General features: G+C 64.2%; 1 protein-coding gene across 2 annotated transcripts; it reads left to right on the top strand.

Annotated features, from left to right (window-relative positions):
- Nucleotides 1-812: 812 nt before the first annotated feature.
- KCNQ4 (potassium voltage-gated channel subfamily Q member 4) lies at nucleotides 813-19,513 on the top strand. Of its 2 annotated transcripts, XM_086480345.1 has the most exons (15): nucleotides 813-1,075; nucleotides 11,264-11,354; nucleotides 12,118-12,244; nucleotides 12,326-12,501; nucleotides 12,593-12,718; nucleotides 12,802-12,939; nucleotides 13,070-13,165; nucleotides 13,438-13,526; nucleotides 14,890-15,045; nucleotides 16,188-16,232; nucleotides 18,039-18,256; nucleotides 18,382-18,484; nucleotides 18,736-18,867; nucleotides 19,032-19,167; nucleotides 19,295-19,513. In XM_086480345.1, the coding sequence occupies exons 1-15, from the start codon at nucleotides 813-815 to the stop codon at nucleotides 19,511-19,513; spliced, it is 2,115 nt and encodes a 704-aa protein (XP_086336471.1). The 2 variants fall into 2 exon arrangements, with proteins under 2 accessions (XP_086336471.1, XP_086336472.1); XM_086480346.1 differs by lacking the exon at nucleotides 16,188-16,232 and having other exon boundaries at nucleotides 12,829-12,939.
- Nucleotides 19,514-20,011: the final 498 nt, after the last annotated feature.

Raw genomic sequence — 20,011 nt, 5'->3', positions numbered from 1 at the left:
GCTGCAGGGACCCTCCGAGGGGAACAAGCTGGCAGGGCTCCTGGCCTGGGAGGGGAAGGACAAGGACATACCCTTCCCTTCCCAAGCAACATGAAGTCTCTCTGTAGGTATTTGTTGTCCCACCGTGCCTCCAGCAATTCCTGGACCTAGAGAGGAAGGGGGAGTGCTCTGGCCTGCGGCTCTCAGGCCCAGACAGCCCGGGAGGTTTGATGTGGGCTGGCTTGGGAAGCCCGTCCCTGGGATGCTCCGTGCCTGGGATGCTCCGTGCGTGGTGGCCAGGGACACTCCTTCCAGAGATGCTCCATACTCTGGGTTTTGGGAGGCTGACTCCCGGGATGCCGCCCACCCCGTGGTTTGGGATGCTCGCTGGCGGGATGCTCCACACCCGGTGGCCAGGGCACTCTCCGCCCGCTGCTGTTGGGCAGCAGGAGGACCCCCCTCGTGGGGAGGGGTCCCCCAAGCCGGGCCGGGGGTGACAGCGGGGGAGCCCCTGCTGCTGCTGCTGCTGCTGCTGGGGGCGGCCCCGCGTCCCCCCCTTCCCCACCCACCCCGTCCCGGCAGAGCCCCGGGGGCGGGGGCCAGGTACGGCGGGGCGGGCCGGCCCCGGCGGGGCGGTGGCGGGGGAGGGCCCGGCGGCGGCGGCGGGCAGCTAAAGGCAGGTGGCCCCGGGGAAGCGGTACGGGGCTGCTCGGGGTGGGGGTGGGGGGAGCGGTACGAGCTGCCGTCCAGGAACCGGGCGGGTCGGGGGTCCCTGTCCCGGCGCCGGCGGGGCCATGCGGCGGGCGGCGGTGCCCTGAGCGGGGCGGTGCGCCATGGCCGGGGCGGCGGCGGGCGGCGGGGAGCGGCGGGGGGCGGCGGCGGCGCTAACGGCGGTGCGCACCGAGGGCGCGGGGCCGCCCGGTGGGACCCCCCCGCCCCGCCGCCGGGGGCTGTTGGCGGGACCGCGCCCCGGAGCCGCCGCCGCCGCCTCCCGCCCCGCCGGGCCCCCGCGGTGCTGCCGCCGCCGCCTGCAGAACTGCCTCTACAACGTGCTGGAGCGGCCCCGCGGGTGGGCCTTCGTCTACCACGTCTTTATGTGAGTACCGGGGGTCCCGGGCGGGGGGGGGGGCTACCGGCTGCAACATCCCGCCGTCCAGGGGCTGTTCCCGGGGGTCCTGGAGCGGCTGGTCCCGGTAGGACGGCGGGGACCGGGCGCTGCCGGTGCCGGAGTAACGAGGAGCCGCGGGGCAGCCGTCGCTCCCGGCGCCGAGCCCCGGGTTCCACCGGAGAAGTTTCTCCGTGAGCGTTTGGCGGGGGAGGGAGGGAGGCGCCTCCCGGTGCCGGGGCCGGTGGGAGCGGGGCGCTGGGGGAGCCCGGGGCCGGGGAAGGGGTGGGGGGCGTCGAGCGGGGAGCCCGGAGCGGGGGCGAGCGGCGGGGGCTGAGCCCAGCGGCGGATTCGGGCGGGCGGGCGGCTGCGGTGCGAGGAGGAGAGCGCGTCCCCCGGGGATGGGACTCGGTCTCCGGGGTGGCCCGGGCGCAGTGAGCCCCTGCCCGGGTGGGATGGGACGGGACGGGACGCGGGACCCGCATGGAGCCGGCGTCACCGTCCCGCTCTGCCCCTGTCCCCTCGCTGTGTGTGCCCAGGGCCCTGGCTGGGGTCTCCGAGCCCGTGGGGAGTCCTCAAGGGCAGGAGACCCCTGAAGGGGTGACAGGGCAGGTCTGGATGGGACCAGGGACCCTGTCCTGTTGTGTACCCCGAGCAGTGCTGGGACATAGCAGAAGTGCCAGCACAGCGTCCCTGGAGCTGTGCCCGGGTGGGATGGGGGAAGGTGGGGAACGGGTGTTCTCGTCCCTGCAAGCGGGCAGCAGCTGCTGTACCCCGAGAGCTGTGCTCGTTCCTGGGTCATGGCTGCTGCTGATCCCCAGCATTACAACATCCCTCTCCCGAGACGGAGCCCGGGATGCTCCCAGGAGCACATCTGCTCCCTGCCCAGGCTCAACGCCGGTTCCCGGGCAGTGTGGTGCTGCTCCAGCTTTTCTCGCTGGACCTGGGCATGCGATGGCTTTGGCAAAGCAGAAGCTTCTCCAAGACGTGCGAGCTCAGCTCGTGGCCAAGTAACAGATTCAGCCCCTTGGGGTTGTTGGCTTGGAGGGCTGTAACAGGGCTGCAGATCTGCAGTGCCCGTAACACACCCAGAGGCTGTGGGGAGAGAAAGAGGCTCCGTGCTGGGGGGTTCTTCAGGCTGCCCCAACACAGGACCCCCACTCTGCTCCAGCTGCGCTGCTGGGACACTGCTGGGACACCACGTCTCCCTGCCCAGCCACAGCCGTGGGGAAGGAGGTGGTTTCCCCCTCTGCCTCGTGTGTGCTACAAGTGTGCTTGGTGTGTGCCCCACAGCTCTGGTGGGCACTGGACCCCTCTGAAATCATGAGCCAAAAACTGCCTCTCCGCTTTCAAGAGTGGTGACACGGTGCTGGGTCGTTAGCGGGGTGCGTGAGCCGGAGCTCGTTAAGAGGCAGGAAAGTGGGTCTTGCCTAAGTTAGCACATTGGGATGGCAGGATGAATTTGTCACTGGATAAGAGGGCACCTGAGCTCCCCAGGGAGCCAGGAGAGGATCCCAGGGCCCATTTGTAACGCCTGCCGACACCTCCGCAGTGTGCTTCGGCAATAATACCTACGTTGCAAATACTGCCCTCGAAAGAGCTTTTCCTGCAAGGAATTAATAACGACGGCAGCCAAACCCTCCTGCTAGGGAAGGAGGATCAGACTCTTTTGCGTAGGTACTCGCTGGGATCTGGAAGAGAGATCCCCCTGCTCATCTCCGGGCTGAGACGCGTGTGCCTGAGTGTCCTCCACCAGATCTTCCTCCCGACCTGCGTGTGTTTTGCCCCAGAAACAACCCCATCGGACCAAGTGGCTCCCCTTGCAGAGCCCACCAAGCCCCAGGTCCCTCCTCTGCCACCCCAGCCATGCCCAGCTCCCACCTCCCCTGGGACACAGGCTTTGCCCTGCGGGGGCAAGACGTGCAGCGGGGCCGGTGGCACGGCATCTGCTGAGGATGGACGTGATGGGGAGTCAATAACAGGAACGAAAAGTCTTAAGAATTTAGCAGGACGGGGGGGTTTGTGTTCACTTGCTCACTTAGTTTTACGGCCGAGGTATGCTGCAGGGCAGCCAGTCCTGCCAGGGACCCCCCGAGGCCTGTGGGAAGATGCAACAGTGGGTGCAAGGTGACGAGGTCTGGTCGTGAAGCCCTTCCTGTAAATGTTGCTTCTTTCTGCCTTCTTCAAAGTTGGTTTTGGTTTGGGTTGGGTTTTTTTCCTCTCCCACAGCAGATGGGAGCTGCTAAGCTGTTGCGGTGCTGGGCATTGAAGTTCTTGGGAATGACTTGTGTGCCTCGATAGCTAAGGACTGTTTTGTAAAAAAGAGGAGGAAGGTGTTAACTCCTATTTTGGGGAGCACTGAGGGATGGGGGAGATGAAGCCCATGGCCCAAGGTCACCCAAGGTTGGGGCAACACTGGTCACAGGACCTGTCCTCTGAGTCATGCCTGTGCGCTGCCTCCCCCCGAGCAGCCTGGCTCTGAGACAGGGCTGAAAACTGCTAAAATGGAAATACCCGCTGAGAAGTGAAGCGCTTCCCTCCCCTGAGCAGTTTAGTGTCTGGGAGCACGTAGCAGGGCTGAGCTGATACCGTTTATTGGACAAGTTCAGTCTCTTTCTGTTGGCAAATTGATCCCAAATAGCTTCCCGTCCCCAGCGCCCACTCCAGGCTGGGCTGGTGCTGCTCCACCTTGCAGGATGCTTTGGTGGCTGCACCGTCTCTGCAGCCCCTGAGCTGTGCTGGGTGCTTGCCTGCAGCCCTGCCTGATGGGCTGCGGGGCTCGGAGCTGCCGTTGGGCTCTGTGGGGGCTTCACGGCCCCTTGGAGCCCCCTGTTCTGGGTGACCCTGCAGGCTCCCAGGGTCCAGCGTCTGCAGGAAGAGGACAGTGTGAAAGTGAGTGCCCGTGCAGGTGTAAAGGCAGGGCTGAGGTGTGCGGTGTTGGCTGGCCAGCCCCATCCCCTCTAAGCCCATGCTGACCACGGCCATGGAGCCATGTGCTTGGGCTCGGCCGGCTTGCTGGGCTTGCAAAGCTGCGCCTTGCCCCCCTGAAATGAGAGTTTCTAGGCCTGGAGCTTACAGAGCAAATCTGTGAGTGTGACCAGAGTGTTAACCTAAAGGCTTTATAGCCAGAAGGCAAATAAAAACTTCCTTTTCCAATCTCCACCTCTTACACAAACGGGAAGGCTGTTCTCATACCCAGCTCCTGCCTTCTGTGGTGTGTGGCTGTCGGTGACTGCCTTGCTCCCAGGAAATACTACTGCAGGCTTCTGCCCTTGGCATGAGTACTGCTGCCAGCCCAGCCCACCCAAGGGGTCTCCTGGAGCTGCACCGGGGAGGTTTCCAGTTCAAGCTGTTCCTCCCCATCTGCCAGCCCCTCTGTGTGACCAGTGGCTCTCAGCGCTGCTGCCCCGATGGAAACCGGGGTCTGGGAGCTTGTATCGATGGTTACGAAACTGCTGGGTGCACCAGCAGCTCAGCTCAGCACTTTTCCATTTCCTGGAGGAATGCTTTAATAAAGAACAGTTTGACCTGGAGCAAATTAGGGAAGACTGAGCCCGCAGCACCAGTAACAACCTGCAACCCCCTGCCTGAAACACCGTTCCCCGTGCCGGGCCAACCGGGCACCTCCCCTGTCCGCTGCTGTTGGCAGCACCTCACCTGGACACTGCTGAGTTGAAGGGGTTTTATTTCCCTTGTGAAAGTGTCACCCTGGGGCAAGGAAAAGGTGGGAGTGCAGAGCTTGGAGGGTGCCCATCCCTTAGGCACATAGGGCAGCTGCCCCATGGCACCCCTACCCTTGCTGTGTTGGGTCCCCACGTACGTTGTGGGGGGCAGAGGGGTGGCAGAGCCCTGGGGCAGTCCCTGAGCCTGCTCAGCACTGGGTGAGCAATGCCAGGCATGGGGTCTCCTCGCCTCGGGCTGGCCGGGTGCCTTGGGGCTGTGGGAAATCCCCGCTGGCTCGGGGCAGCGGGGTGGTGGGGGTGCGATGGGCGCAGGGCAGCAGCTGGCGGGTGCCCCCCATGCACCGGCCAGCTCCTGGCCAGGGACCAGGCTGCTGACAGACGGTCTCTCCCAGGGTTTCCCTGCGCTTGGGTCCTGTTACGGGAGAGGACTGTGGTGGGCAGGATGGGTCCGCCGCCCGCGCTGCATCCCGGCCCTGCTGCAGGGCAGGCACCTCTGCAGGGCACCGGCATGGAACCGCAGCTCTGCCGTGCTCCCCCATCTCGCCGCATCCCTCCATCACCACTTGAGCAAGCGGGAAAGCGCTTTCGCCACCATGCTGGGGGTTGCCACTGCGGTTGGTGCCTGCAGCAGCTCCAGGCCAGGCCCTCACCAGCTCACCCAGAGCCGGGGAGGGTTTGCAGAGCAATTGCTTCATCCCCTGCGCTGTGCTGGGTCTCCACCGCCTGCTTGGTAAAACCCTCTTGCATTAAGCCCGAGGTTTTGACTTGCTGTCGCTGGCATCTCCCAGAGGTGCTGGTGTGGTGGTTTCCTATCCGGCTGCTGCGCTCGTATGGCCAAAAGAAAAGGGGCTGGGGAAGCTGTGCCCCGCTGCTGCCGGAGCCGTGCCCTTCGAGCAGGGGGCTCTGCTCCTGGGGTCGGCCCCGCTCACCTTCCCGGGGTTTGAAACGGGAGCTGCGTTTGGGGGAAATGCCAGTGGGAAGAGAAGCCGGCACAGCAGTTTCCCCAGCCTAATGCGGTGTCACTGGGGCATAAAATTAAGCGACTTCGGCGCAACATGAAACTGTGCATTGATTTTTCTCCCTTTTTTTTTAAATTTTTTTTTTTTTTGCCTTTCCCTTCTTGCCGCTCCCATCGGACCCCCCAGCCCAGAGCAGGAGGTGCCAGTTCAGGTGTCCGAGGCTGGCTGGCCCCGATGGTGAGGGAAGCCCCACTGCCAGGGGGTGCAGAGGTGATGCTCGGTCACCCTGGAGAGGCTTCAGTTATTTGTCCCTCCAAGCAGCAATCCCTGGGGATGAGGGTCGGAGTGAGGCTGAGCAAGCACCCGGGGACCTGCCCCCTCTGCCTGTGGGTGCTTCTGCCCTCCGTGCCATGCAGTTGGGGTCTCAGCCTGCCTCGACTTCTTGGGGCCACTCGTGTCCCTGTGCCCCAAAGGTCCCCCAACCCCTGTGGAGTCCCCAGGTGCTGGAGGGTGGGGACAGGGTGCAAGGCCCATTGGGCACAGGAGGTGCATCTGAAAACATGCTGGTTTTCTTTACCCCTCCTTAAGCCAGCTCCTTGCCAGATGATTCAAGAGCGAAACTATCTCAGCTGCTCCGTGTGAGCGTCTTGGCACCGTCTGCAGGAGCCTTGTGACCGTGCTCCCCGTGGGGACTGTGGGGCCAGGGTGCTGGGGGGCGGTGGGTAGCACGGGGGTGTAGAGCAAGGGTGATGGGTGATGCCATCCCCAGGATTTGGCTCCTGCTTGCTGAAGCAGAAAGGTGGGGGGGGCCATCGGCTCCTGTGCACTGTGGGATGTCATCTAGAGCTGCTGCCATGGGTGCTGCCGGGTCCCTGCTGTGGGTGCTGCTGGGCTGCAGGAGGAGGTGTGCAGCCTGCAGTCAGGCTCCTTGCCCCAGCCCTGCTTCTAGCCTGTGTCAGGGTGCTGGAAACACCCCGTCCTGCCTTACCCCCCCGGTACCCCCGAGTCTGGGGGCAAGGAGGGCTCTCGGAGCAGCACTTTTCCTCTCCCAGCGCTGATGATAACCAGGCTGGGACCGTGTGCTGGGGTTTGCGGTGCTCGTGCCATGGTAGGGCTGGCCGGCTCCTGGCTCCAGCTCTGGTTTCCCTGACCATGGGGAAACGCTCGGAGCTTTTCTGCTTCTCTTCTCTGCAGCGCGGGACGGACCCTGCCATGGTTACGGGCGCAAACAGGCCCACTACACCCTGGTTATTTATATCCCCCGGAGCAGACAGGCCGCCTGCTCCACCTCTCCTGAAGGGCTGCTGGGGCAAGGGATGGGGGATTTATAAGACACGCTGTTTATACAGCTGCAGACGGTGCTCAGGGAGCTGAACCTCATGGGCTGGGGAGGCTGGAGAGCGAAGCACCGTCCCCATTGCCGTCACCATCCCCACTGGAGCTGGGCTCGGGCAGTTTTGGCCCAAAGAGTGATTTCCCGCAGTGGCACAGCCCGGGGAGGGGACAGCCTGGCCAGGCACCCAGAGCTGCTGCCCAGCACCGTGGGGACCTGGCAGTGCTGCGATGGGGCCAGGCTTGGCCGGGGAATGGAGCCGTGCCGTTTGGCAGAGGCTGTTTGCTTGCCCGTCCCCTGGCTGAGCTGTTTATCCTACGGCGCGTGGTGTTTTCCTTCCGCTGAGTTATTGCCGGGCTGTCAGCGTGAGCCTCCCTGACACTGCCTGTGCCCCCAGCTCGGGGCTTCCTCACAGCGGGAGAGCAAAGCGGCCTCCAGGTCAGCCTTGCTGGGGTGTGGGGGTGCCCAACATCACCCCCTCTTCCAAGCCTGGACACCGGCTGCTTGCTGGGGTTGGGGGATGCAGCCTGGCTGGGCTGTGCTGTCCCACTACACAACTCTGAGCATCACGGTCCCATCGACACCAGGGTGCCGCAGCACAGCTTTGCCCAGGCTATACTGGGGTGCAGCCTGTTTCCCCAGGGGTGTTCAGGTGGGCACTGGGTGCTGGCTGGTGCCCCCTTGCCCAGCACTGCTCCTCGCTGGCCGGGGCCGACCTGGCCCCGCTTCCCCTGAGCTCAGCAGCTTTCCCGGCTCACCTGTTCCTCCACCGGCACCACGCTGCCGGTGTGAGCATATGGCAAAGTCCGCTCTAATGAAGATTAATGTGAGGAGATTTGCCTTCTCCAAGCCGGGCCCCCCACTGGGTTTTAATTATTACTTTGGGGAGGAGTGTACCTGCAGACAGGCTTTGCTCCTGCAGGGGTGAGAGCAGCTGGAGGGGTCCCATCCCTGCGCCCAAGCTGCCGGTGGCATGTCCCCTCCTGCACGGGGACGTGTGCCAGCAGGGAGGTGTGTGGGTGGCAGCGGGAGACCCTCGGGTTGGGGGCTGCCAGCTGGTGGGGGCTGGTGATGGAAAGTTTTATTGGGGAGAGCTGATGCACCAGCTCAGCAACAACAGCATCTGCTCCCTCCGTCCCCCGGGAGCCTGGCGCAGGGGAGCAGGGAGGCAGCGAGGCTCCTGCCAGGTCCTGCCCCGCCATCTCTGCCCCATCCCCATTTTCCCTGGCAGCGCTCCTTTCTTCTTTCTTTCTTTTTCTTTTTTTTTTTTTTTTTTTTAATTTGGCCCTGCTTGGTGGGTGGGAAAAGCAGTGAATTCGGGAGGGGGAGCGCGCCGGCGGGGAGCCTGGCACTGCTGGCACCACGCGGTGTTTGATGGAGAGGTTGGCCAAGCCCTCGGAGCAGGGCAGAGCTGCTGAGAGCAGCACTTCTGCCCCAGAGCGCTGCCCGCCCTGAAGGGGGGACTGGGGGGGACGGCTGGTTCCTGGCTCGCCGAGCTGCCTTCAGGCATCTGACCCTTTCCCTAAGCCGCTTAGGCGCTGCCGGCAGCCGGGACGGGGCGTTTGCCCAGGCTTTACAAGTTAATTCCTAGCAGGTGATGTGTTCTCAGAAAGTTTCTTTCCCAGCCGGCCCCGTGGGGCCTCGCATGCCCGTTATCCTTCACCAAATCCTGTGGGATGCCGGGGCGGGAGGCATCCCCACCCCAGGGGTGCAGGTTTCCATCACCGCTCCTGCGGCACAGCTTTGCCGACCGTCTCCGTTGCTCATGGGGACGGGCGATGAGTCCGGGTCCGGCTGGGTGCGGAGGCACCCTGACTTGCCGCTGCCTGAGGCAGGGCCACCCACAGCACGTCCCCGCAGGAGCAGCGTGTGCCCAGGCACCAGAGTTACCCCCACCTCCCTGCCGGGGTGAGAGGCACAAATCTTTGCAGGCTGGGAGATTTCTGCCTTCTCTTCTGCTTTGTGCTTCGCTGCCCATGTAATTGCCTGCTAAATCCTGATTGTATAATCTTTATTGCTGATGATGCACAAAGCAGAAAGGCTCTGCCCTGGGCTGCTCAGCCAGGTCTTGTTTTGCTCCTCAGACCAAGCGCGGTGGCCAGGAGAGCAGCGACCTGCTCGGTGCTCCCTGCCCGCCGCGCCGCTGCCCTCCGTGCCAGCATGGGCAGGACGGGGGTACCGCTGTGCCGGGCTGTGCCTTTGGCTGTCAGTGGCGTTAATGGCAGAACTGCTGTACCAGAGGAAAGGGGCTCGATTAATAATTAAGAGGGAGAAGGAACTGGCTCCAGCCTTCTGCCTTGCAGATGGGGAGTGCCTGGGAGAGGAGCATCGTCCTCCGCAGTGAGGGCAGGGCGGTGTCGGGGCTGTGACACCACCAGCCCCTTCATTCCTGTAGCTGGCACGTGGTGTGTCGCTCCAGCTCCCCCTTCTCCGTACTGTGGATCCAGCCCTTCTCCCATTCTCTGGGGTTTCTCTGCCATTGGTCCCATCTCCAGTTGCCCCTAGCAGCGGTTTCAGGGAAGGGGACCTGCCTGTCCCCTTTGGGCTGGGTTTTGAGCTGAGTGCTACCCCACTTGCTACCCAGCAGTACCCTCATGCCATGCCCAGGTTTGCAGAGCCCCCAGCCCTACACAGCACAAACTGTGGGTTCGGTGGGTGGGTCTGTGTGTCCTCGGGCTGTGCTGAGCCTTGGGGGGGGGTCCTTGGCTTTCCCCACCCCCAGTTCTCAGCATCTGCACCACATCCCTTTGGCCTGGGTGGTCCTGCAGAGGGCACAGAGCATTGTCCCCTCTCCCCTGCGTTGCCCAGTGCCTCCTCACTGTCACTGGGCTAGGAGTGCAGGCTGGGTCTGGTTTCACCCCTCGGCCACCCCAGACAGCCAGTTCCGCTCTAAAGCTCCACGTCAGCAACAGGAGGAGATGGCAAGGTGCTCCTGAGCGGGTTTTGGGCAGCATCTCCCCGAGCTGAGCCCCCTGTGCTCTCTGGAGCACCGCTGATGGGTCCCGTGGGCATTGCTCACCGTAGGGAGATAGATGGTGCTGGGAGGGCGAGATGGGTGCCCACCAGCTCAGCGACAAGGGTGTCAGGGCCACCGTGTTTGCACTGCTTGCCTCAGCCTGGCTGCCCCGGTGCCACCGGTGGTGCCTCCCCACGGCACAGTGGGGCCACAGTGCCCAGCAGGTGCCTGGAGCCCCCTGTGCCGTTCTGGAGCTGTCTCTGGCAGCGCGGTGGCCCTTTGCATGCCGTCACGTGGGCCGGTGGCACAAGCCCTCCCGCTTTCCATTTTTAGAATCGCTGGATCAGGGGAAAAAATGTATTTTTGGAGTTTGATTTGCTTCAGCTTCAGAGTCAATTTTTTTTTTCCCCTCCTTATTTTAAATGGGCCAAAGCCCCTCGTGTCTTAACCCAGCTCTTGGGGACAAATAGCCTCAGGGCAGCTCCCTGTTAACTCTTCCCCCGGGCTGGCTGTTCCCAGGTGGCCCCCGTGTCCCCAGCAGGTCCCCACGGTGGCAGTGATGCTGGGGACAGTCAGGAGAAGCTCTGGTCCCCTTGCTGCAGCAGCTGCACCCTGCTGTGCTGCGGGACCCCCCCGTCTCCCTCCCTGCCTTTAATTAGCGGTTGTTTTGCCCAGGTAGAGCCTGGCACTGAACCCCATGGCCGCTGGAGCCTGGTCCTCCTCCTCGGTGCCTGTGGGGCAGCCGAGGGATGTGCTGGGCCACGAGCCCAGTCTGGGACACGGGTGCCACGTAGGGCTGGTCCCCATCGCAAGGGGGACCAGTGGGAGCGATGTTCTCTCTGGCACGGGGCTTGGGGGGCACCACGCGACCCCAGGCCCTGCTCGAGGCTGGGCAGAGAGTCTGTCCCGGGTGTGCTGGGGGGATGCACAGGGAGCAGAGGGTTCCCACCATGGGCTCGGTGCCCTGGCCCAGGGAGGTGCTGCCTGCACTGGGCATCCCACTGCCACGGGCAGCCTCGGGGCGGGCAGGCTTTAGGCACAGCCCTGCCTCTGCACCCGTGGGCAGCTGCTCCTGGGCTCCCAAATTGCTCCATGCCACCATCTAGGGGCAAACCCTGTCCCCGATGGCTCAGCCATGGCCGTGGAGGTCTCGCCTGGGGGTGATCAGGCTGCGAGCAGGGGCCAGCACTGCAGGCTAGAGTCCCCCCGCCCGGCCTCAATGCCCACGCCAACACGCTCTCCTTCCAGATTCCTCCTCGTCTTCAGCTGCCTGGTGCTGTCGGTCTTCTCCACCATCCAGGAGCACCAGAAATTGGCCAACCAGTGCCTCTTCATCCTGGTAAGTGGGGAGCAGGGCTGTCGCTCGGACTCCCCCTCCCCGCATTACACCCTAAGAGACTCGGACAAGATCATGGACAAAAGCCCTCCAGCCCCTTCCCCAGTTCCACGGTTCACTATTGATCGTTGGTGTTAACGACGGCAGCCTCTCCGGCGCGTTGGGGAGAAGCTGCAGGGTAGCCTCGCTGCTGCGGGTGTCCGCTCAGCTCGGGGTGGCCCCTCGCTGCAGCTGGACCTCTGGGGTGTGGAAAGGTGTAAACCGCTGGAAAAGGCAGGGCAGGAGGGGCTAAAAAAAGGCAACTTCCCCCCAAACTGTCAGAAACGGCTGACGCTGGAGTTCTTCCGAGTGATGGAGACTAAATTGGGAAGGTCCTTGTGACTTTCCCGTGAGTAAGCAGAACGGGGGCTTGTTTGTGCGAGAGGTAGGAGGACAATGCTGACGGCGGAGGAAAAGGACCCAGCTCGGTGTGAGCTTGGCACAGGTAGGAGAGCCGGGCTGCTCAGACAGGCTCGACGGCTGCAGCTCCTGTCTCGCTGCCCTGATTCCCTCGGGATGGCTCCAGCCGGGGCTGTGTCGGGGAGGGGGGGGGGTGGGGGTGGCCTTGGGGGGACACCACTCTCCCCCTTGCACCCTCCTCAGCACCAACATTTCATTTTGCCCCCCCCCACCCCCCAAAGCTGCCCACCCAGCTGAGTCCCCCACCTCATCCTGCCCCTGCCCCCCCCCCACCTCACCCTCCTGCCCCCCCTCTCCCCCCCACCAGGAGTTTGTCATGATCGTGGTGTTCGGCATGGAGTACATCACCCGCGTCTGGGCGGCCGGCTGCTGCTGCCGCTACCGGGGCTGGAGGGGACGCTTTCGCTTTGCCAGGAAACCCTTCTGCGTTATAGGTACTGAGGGGGGCTTTGGGGGGGGAGCGCAGGGATTTGGGGACTTGCAGCCTGCGCCCCTGACCCTCGCTGTCCCCCTAGATTTCATCGTCTTCATCGCCTCGGTGGCCGTCATCGCCGCCGGCACCCAGGGCAACATCTTCGCCACCTCGGCGCTGCGCAGCATGCGCTTCCTGCAGATCCTGCGCATGGTGCGCATGGACCGTCGCGGCGGCACCTGGAAGCTGCTGGGCTCCGTCGTCTATGCCCACAGCAAGGTGAGATTGCGGGGTCCCAGCATGGCCCCCCACCCCCCCCTGCATTTCCCCCCTCACAGAGCCCCTCTCACCCCCTCCCCTGCCCCAGCAGGAGCTCATCACCGCTTGGTACATCGGCTTCCTGGTGCTCATCTTCGCCTCCTTCCTCGTCTACCTGGCTGAGAAGGATGCCAACGTCCAGTTCGCCACCTACGCCGACTCCCTGTGGTGGGGCACGGTAAGCTCGCCCGCCGCGGCCCCCCAGCCCCGGGAGGGGATGAGGAGGGTGGGACGGGGCTGCGGTGGGGGAGCTCCCTCCAGGCCTCCCCCTACTCTGCCCCCGGGCAGGTCACCCTCACCACCATCGGCTACGGGGACAAGACACCGCAGACGTGGCTGGGAAGGATGCTGGCAGCCGGCTTCGCCCTGCTCGGCATCTCCTTCTTCGCGCTGCCCGCTGTGAGTAGGACCGGGGAGAGGGTCCCTGTGCCTCCTGCCCTGCAGAAATCGGGGAGAAAGGGGCCAAATCCACTCTGGCTGGTGGTGGGTGTGACCGCCACCTATGAATGCTGTCCCCTCCTATCCCCAGGGGATCCTGGGCTCCGGCTTCGCCCTCAAAGTGCAGGAGCAGCATCGGCAGAAGCACTTTGAGAAGAGACGGACTCCAGCGGCGAACCTGATCCAGGTAGCACAGAGCGGGCATGTCCTGCCCCATCCCTTCCCAGGGATGCACCGCTGTCCCCCCCCAGCCCTGTCTGCTCTGCCTGTCCCTGCCTGCTGCAGGCAGGACCCAGCCGCTTGACCTCACGCCCAGCCGCTGGCTTCTTTGGGCAGGACTCTGCCCGTGGTGGCCAAGGGGGATGGAGGGGCTGGTGTCGGGGGGCGGGAGGGGGAGGTCTTGCCTTCCAGCTGCACAGGGGCTGATCCCGATGTCCACGGGCTCTCGCTCCCGTGCAGGCTGCCTGGCGCCTGTACTCGACGGACATCAGCCGCGTGTACCTGACGGCCACATGGTGTTACTACGACAGCCTCCTGCCCTCCTTCAGGTAGGCAGGGTGTGGGCAAGGGCTGTGGGGCTCCTGGGGGGGGTCCCTGTGGGGCCTTGGGATGACGGGCAACCTGGGCAACCCCTACCACGAGGTGCCATGTGGAGCCACCGAGGGCTCAGTGGGGCTGAGCAGCACGGACGCCTTGCTCAGCCCCGGGATGCCGGAGCCCCAGCGCAGCATCTGCCGAAATGCCCAACACCCTCCTTCATCCTCGCCATGCCTGCAGCACCCAGCACCCATCCCACCCTGTCCGCTCTTGCCCCATCCATAGCCTTCCTCCAGCACCGCCGCAGGGAAGAGGATGGTGCTGCCGGCCACGGGGACCTGGTGGCTTGGGGTGATGAAGCTGCAGCCGGGTGGGAGCCGGCTCCGAGCGCAGTGACAAAGTGTCCGGAGCTGTGGGGGCGCCCATTGGGGACCCCCATGCCCCATCCCTGCAGCACTCTCCCCTCCCGTGGCCCCGGGGATGTTGCCACCGTGGGTGGATCGAAGACTCTGCAACTCTGCAAAGCTTTTCCAGACGCCGTGTGTGTTCCCATCACCAGGGTTGGCCATGTGGTCCCCGTGTCCTTCTCCGGGCTGGCAGTGGGGTGTGCTGTGTTCGTGCCCTCCTGCCTGCCTCTGCCTGTGCATCCTGCCCCGGCTCCGGCCGTGTGTTCCTTTGCAGTGACAAATTCACTGTTCTGTCTCACTCTTTCTTTTTTGAAAGACGAGGCTCTTAACAGCCGCAGCAGCGAGTCCCTCTGGTCCCCGACCGAGGAGATCCGGCTTCCTGAGCATCGCCGCCGAACGTGGTGCTGGGCTCTCCCAGCGTTGGCATCACGGGGGGGGGGGGCTCTGCTGGCCCCTCCTGCTGTGCCAGGACCCATTTCTTTTGCAGCAGGGAGTTGAGATAAGGCCATGCTCAATCCCTGCCGGGTCTGAGCTTTCCCCTCCTGGCTGCTCCAGCAGCGCCCAGATCCCCAAATCAGATGATGGCAGGTCCCCCTGTCCCCACCTCATAGCAAGGGTGGTTGTCATGCCTGTCTCCTGCCTGACCCATCCCTCTCAGCGCAGGTCCAACCTCTCTGCCCGTGGCCAGCCTCTGTGAGACCCTCTCCCAGTGCCCCCCTCCCCAGCACCGTCACCCCCAGGTGCCAGCAGCACCTGCTGCTGCCTCAACCCACTGCCAGCAGCACCGGTCGGAGCTGTTAAGAAACTGTCTTTTGAAAGAAAGTGCTGGGTTTTGCTTTTTGTTTTGCTCTGGGTTTGCTTTGGTTTGCACAGAGGAGGACCCGTCTCTGCTCAGCCTTGGTTTGCTCATCTCATTTGCTTTGGAAAGTTTAATTTCTCCATGTTTTTATTTAACCCCCAACCTCAGAGAGCTGGTCCTAATGTTTGAGCATTTGCATCGAGTCCGCAACGGAGGATTTAGGAATTCAGAGGTGAAAAAATTGCCCGATGGAGCCCCTCCACCTTATCACTCCTTCACCCCTGGCCAGAAAAGCATCAGCCCTGCCGCTTGTTCAGGGGAAAGGTAGGAGGGTGCAGCCCCATGGCCTCGCTTTCTCCCTCCTCTCTGCCCTCTCTCCTCTACTGATCTGTGTCCACCTGCGATGCCACCGTGGTGCCCATCACCTCCAGACCGGACCCCAGAGGAGCAGCCCCCAACCCCGCTCCCCACCCAGCGCCATGCCGGGGCACCCCTCCCGCTGTGCCACTGGCTGCCAGCACCGCTCCTGCCTCACAGCTCCAGAGGGAGGTTGTTTGGTCCCTGCGGATGGACTCTGGGTGTTGTACCATCATGAAGCCTCTTGCAACGTTCAGCTCCACTTTGCTGCCCTTTTTGATGCAGCCACCACTCCAGGACCTTGCACGGGGTAACCCAGCGTGGCCGAAAACGGCCCTGCAAAGGCGGTGCTGCAAGCCCGTCGGGGCTGGGGCTGTATGGCCTGGCTGCAGAGCCAGGCAAGGAGCAAAACCCAGTTCCTGCAGTCCAGGACGGGCTTCCCATGCCCACAGCAGTGGCAAGCAGCGATGCCTAGCTGCCCCAGTGCCTATGAGAAGAGAAAAGATGGTTTGGGGCTGCCATGCAGCTGGTGGTGGCTGCTCTGCATCATGTCCCTGGTCCCGTCTGGCTGAAAAGCATCCCGGAGACCCCAACGTGCCACCACGGCTGCTGGCCTGCCACCCAGGACATCGGCACAGCACAGAGCCCTGGGCCAGCGTCAGGGTTAGGTCGGGAGCAGCAGTGCTACTCCTCCATGGCATCGTGCCTCAGTTTCCCTTGTGATGTCCTGGACGGGGCTGCGGGAGCTTTGGCACAGCATGGGGAAGTGCCAAGCTGTGGGGCTGCGGCTGCCCCACTGCAGGCGTCGGGGCCGAGGGGGTACCTGCTCCCCCACCAGCCCCGAGGTGAGTTTGGGCTTGGAGGGCTCCTCTCTGTGGCAGCACCGGCCTGGGCTCTGTTTCCTGGTGAAGAGCTATGAGCTGGCAGGGGAGTGACTGCAACCCCCCTGCCATCCCACCTGGGGGGTGGCCCCAAGCCTCCCCCTGTCTCCTCCGCAAGCATCTCCTCTCATAACATCTCATCTTCTCTCTCTCCTCCTCACCCTTCTCCTCTCCTTCCATCCCTCCAACCTACCCCCAAACCTTCTGTGCCCCCCATTCACCCCCAAGCTGGAAGGAGGAGGACGTGCAGCCGCACAAGTGCTTACGCCTCAGGTAACGTTTGCCCCCGGCACTGGCCGCAGCAAGCGGGCAGGGGCTGGGGGTCCACAGAGCCCCGGCGGTGTTCGCAGTCGCCACCGTTCAGCTGCTCGGCACCACGTGCCATCACCAAACGGCTTTATCGCAGAGATCCGCCGCTGAGAAACCACACTTTCCTCTGCGGGGCAGGCGTTGAGTGTTTATGCAGGACCTACACAAACAATTTTACTTGTGCTTCTTTGCCTCCACAGCAGAGGGGGGTGGCTGAGTCCGGTGCAGCGGGAGATGCTCGCCGGCAGCGGGCAGGGACTCTGCGCCCACGCACTGGGGTGCAGCCATGCCCGAGGGGTCGGGGATGCAGTGGCCCGGGATGCTCCATGGGCTAACTCTTTTTCTCCTGTGTCTCTGCCCTGACCCTCCAGCCCGATCTTTAGTGGTAAGAGAAGGCTCTTGCGGACGTGGGGCACGTGGAGATGGAGGTATTGCGTCCCGCCTGCCTGCCCGTCCCGGCTGCCTGCGCTGGGCGGCCGCGCAGGGCTGGGGAGCACCGGGGCTGCATGGTGCTCCGTGCCAGGCTGCCTGCTGGCTGCGGGGCAGAGGGGATCAGGGGGGCCGAGGCAGAGGGGGTAGAGGCTGAAGGGTGATCCTTCTGCAGGGTAGGGGGGTCTGTGCATGGCCTGGGCTGAGCCGGCTGTCCCCACTGTCCCCCACCGGCTCCCACAGCTACCCCTGCCTCAGTTTCCCCTTCTGTGCAGCACGGGTGAGCCCAGTCTGTTGGCCTTGCTAAGCCCAACAGCAGCAAACTTGAGGCACTTGGATAAACCACATCCCGTGTCCGTCCTGCTGCCTGGTCCCACAGGTCACAGCCCTCCCTGTCCTCCGGCACAGCCTGCCAGCACCGCATGGGGGTTTGTGGCAGCTCTGCCTGCCCAGGACCAGCTCACCAGCATGGGGAGGGGCTGGGAGCCCGATGCACTGCCTGCCCTGCCTGCACCCCTGCCTTGCCCTGTGACCCTGGCCTGGGAAATCCAGGAGGACCCCCGGGGTTTTGTGGACCCTGTTGTGCAGCAGATGTGGGGTTTGCTCCGTGTCCTCCGTGGCTTTGGCTTCTGCTCACAGGGCTGCACGTCTGGTTGGCCTCCTTGCACGTCCCAAGGTGTGCTTGTGGTCCCGCATCGCGGGAAGGGCAGCACCAGATGGTGTTTTTGTGTAGGTCCTACGTAAATGGTGCCTGTTGTTTCTCCCACTCCCCAACCCAGCGGAGCAGCTGGTTTCAGGAGCAGAGCTCGTGTTAGGGCAGGAGGGGGGCTGCTGGAGCAGAGCATGCATTAGGTGGTGCAGCCTGGAGGAGGAGGAGGATGAAAGGGCCTGGCTGGGTGCCCCAGGATGCCCCGTGCCAGCGGGGATGGGGCAGGAGCAGGGCTGCTCCCTGCAGGGCTGGCGCCAGTTGCTCTGCTGGCAGCTCTGCTGCGTGCCCCCACTGCCGTACCTGTCTGTGCCCGCTCTCCCTGTCTGTCTGTCTCCTCCTTTCTCTGCTTTTGGGGGATAAAAAGGTGTTTAAAGGCGTAACCCCAAAGCTGCCCCTGCACGGGCACGTGGTACCACCTGCTCCTGGCCTGGCTCGCATGGGGGCTCATGCCCATCGTGCGCCACGGGCTCTCTGTGAGGTCGGCACAGCCACCCCCCGTCCTCACCCCCACCGCAGTGGGCACCATGTGTGTTCCCACAGCGGGGATCCGCTCCCTTCCCCATCCCCATCCTTGTCCCCCCCCAGGTGCTCGCTCACCTCTGATGGTGCCCACCCTGCTCTCCCCCCCGCAGCAACAAGATGGGCATCAAGGACCGCATCCGGCTGAGCAACTCGCAGCGGCAGGGCAGCCGGGGCAGGCAGCACCTGGGCCCCCCCCTGCACCGCTCCCCCAGCATCGAGGATGTCCCCGAGGCCTCCAGCCCCACCAAAGTGCAGAAGAGTTGGAGCTTCAACGACCGGACCCGCTTCCGCGCATCCCTGAGGCTCAAGCCACGGACCTCGGTCGAAAGTAAGCCCTGGGGAGTGGTGGGGTTCAGGTTCAGCTGTGGGGTCGTGCTGGGGGGGTTGCAGGAGTTTTGGGGGGGACACAACAGCCCTTGGTCTCTGCCACCCACCCACTCTTGGCACCGACAGCTGACTGCCCTCCGGAGGACAGCAGCGAGGAGAAGAGCTCCCACTGTGACCTGACCTTTGAGGACATCATGCCAGCAGTGAAGACCCTCATTCGGGCTGTCAGGTGAGACCGTCCCCTCCTGTGTTCCCCAGTGTCCCCCAGCTCCTCCATGGCTCTCGGCACACGTCCAGAGAGCCCCAGTCCAGCCTATCGCGGTGGCCAGGCCGGGCAGGGAGCAGGGACAGCTCCTGGCTCATTCCCCCATGGGGAGGGCGATCAGGACCTTGGTGCTCTGCACATGCCCCTGGCACAGAGCCCCCCAGGCACCCCCAGTCCTCCCCAGTGTCCTGCAGCCAGCCTGGGTGTCCCTGCAGGATCCTGAAGTTCCTGGTGGCCAAGAGGAAGTTCAAGGAGACCTTACGTCCCTACGACGTCAAAGATGTCATTGAGCAGTACTCAGCTGGCCACCTAGACATGCTGGGCAGGATCAAGAGCCTGCAGATGCGGTGAGCTGCCTTGAAGGCGGTGGGGGGGCTCTGGTCTTCCACCCCTAGCCGTGCCCGCTGGGAGGGGTGCTGGCCCATCGTGATGGGTGGGACATGTTCCCAGGGCCCCATCCCCTGTGGGGGTCTCACATGCTGGGAGTGATGGGGTCTTCCCTCCCTGCCAGCGTGGACCAGATCGTGGGCAGGGGGGCCCTCGCTGCGGACAAGAAGATGCGGGAGAAGGTGGAGAAGCCAGCGCTGGAGTCGGAGCTGGTGGACGAGCTCAGCATGATGGGGCGTGTGGTCAAAGTGGAGAGGCAGGTCAGGAGGGGACGGCCCCCAGGGAGCACGTCACTGTCCCTTTGGTGCCTGCAGGATGGGGGAGCTGGGATCCCCGGGTCCCCCTCCTTGCGGGGAAGGACCCGCTCAGCCCTGCCCGCCCTTGCAGGTGCAGTCCATCGAGCACAAGCTGGACCTGCTGCTCGGCCTCTACTCCCAGTGCCTCCGCAAGGGCTCCGTGAACTCCTTCAGCCTGGCCGCCGTGCAGGTGCCCCCCTGTGAGCCCGACATCACCTCCGACTACCACAGCCCCGTGGACCACGAGGACATCTCGGTCTCTGCCCAGACCCTGAACATCTCCAGGTCGGCCAGCGCCAACATGGACTGAGCAGGGAGGCAGCGGGACAGATCCTGCCAGCACACCGCCGGTGGGACGGGATGCCAGGACGTGGGAGCAGCGTGGCATCGCCCGGCCCCGTCTAGCCACGTCCCTCGCCGTGTTACTTGAACCGAGTCTTCCTTTGCGGGGGCACGGCTGCAGCGGGGTGCCTGCTGTGGGGATGGGGTGGGAGCCCGTGGCACTGTGGCGTGGCCAGACCACACTCCTGGGATGCTTCTGCCTTTCTGGAGGGGGTGAGATGCCCCCCCAGCTCCTGGGGCCTCGAGTGCTCCCCAGCCATGGTGGGGATGCTCCAAGCTGGCCCCGTCCCCTGGGGTTTGGCTCGTACCCCCAGCCCCAGCCCTCAGGACATGTCCAGCTCCCCAGCAGGGTCCTGCCTGGTCCCCTGGCCTTGAGCCAGGGTCACCGCCAGCTATGCAAGGCTCCATCTCCCTTCCGCTGCCGGTGTCGAGCAGGGGCGTTGGGGCACAACCCAGTGTGGTTTTT

This window comes from Leptosomus discolor, chromosome Z (genome assembly GCF_034619465.1).
Source record: "Leptosomus discolor isolate bLepDis1 chromosome Z, bLepDis1.hap2, whole genome shotgun sequence".
Lineage (NCBI taxonomy): Eukaryota > Metazoa > Chordata > Aves > Leptosomiformes > Leptosomidae > Leptosomus > Leptosomus discolor.
The sequence above is the reverse complement of the archived record's forward strand: the minus strand, read 5'-3'. Positions and strand labels throughout refer to the sequence as shown.

Bases quoted from the DNA above. Each gene is read 5' to 3' on its own strand.
- KCNQ4 (XM_086480345.1), top strand. From the start codon at position 813: ATGGCCGGGGCGGCGGCGGGCGGCGGGGAGCGGCGGGGGGCGGCGGCG. The intron at 12,502-12,592 runs GTGAGATTGCGG...CTGCCCCAGCAG, and splicing joins TCGTCTATGCCCACAGCAAG to GAGCTCATCACCGCTTGGTA. The intron at 12,719-12,801 runs GTAAGCTCGCCC...AGCTCCCTCCAG, and splicing joins ACTCCCTGTGGTGGGGCACG to GCCTCCCCCTACTCTGCCCC.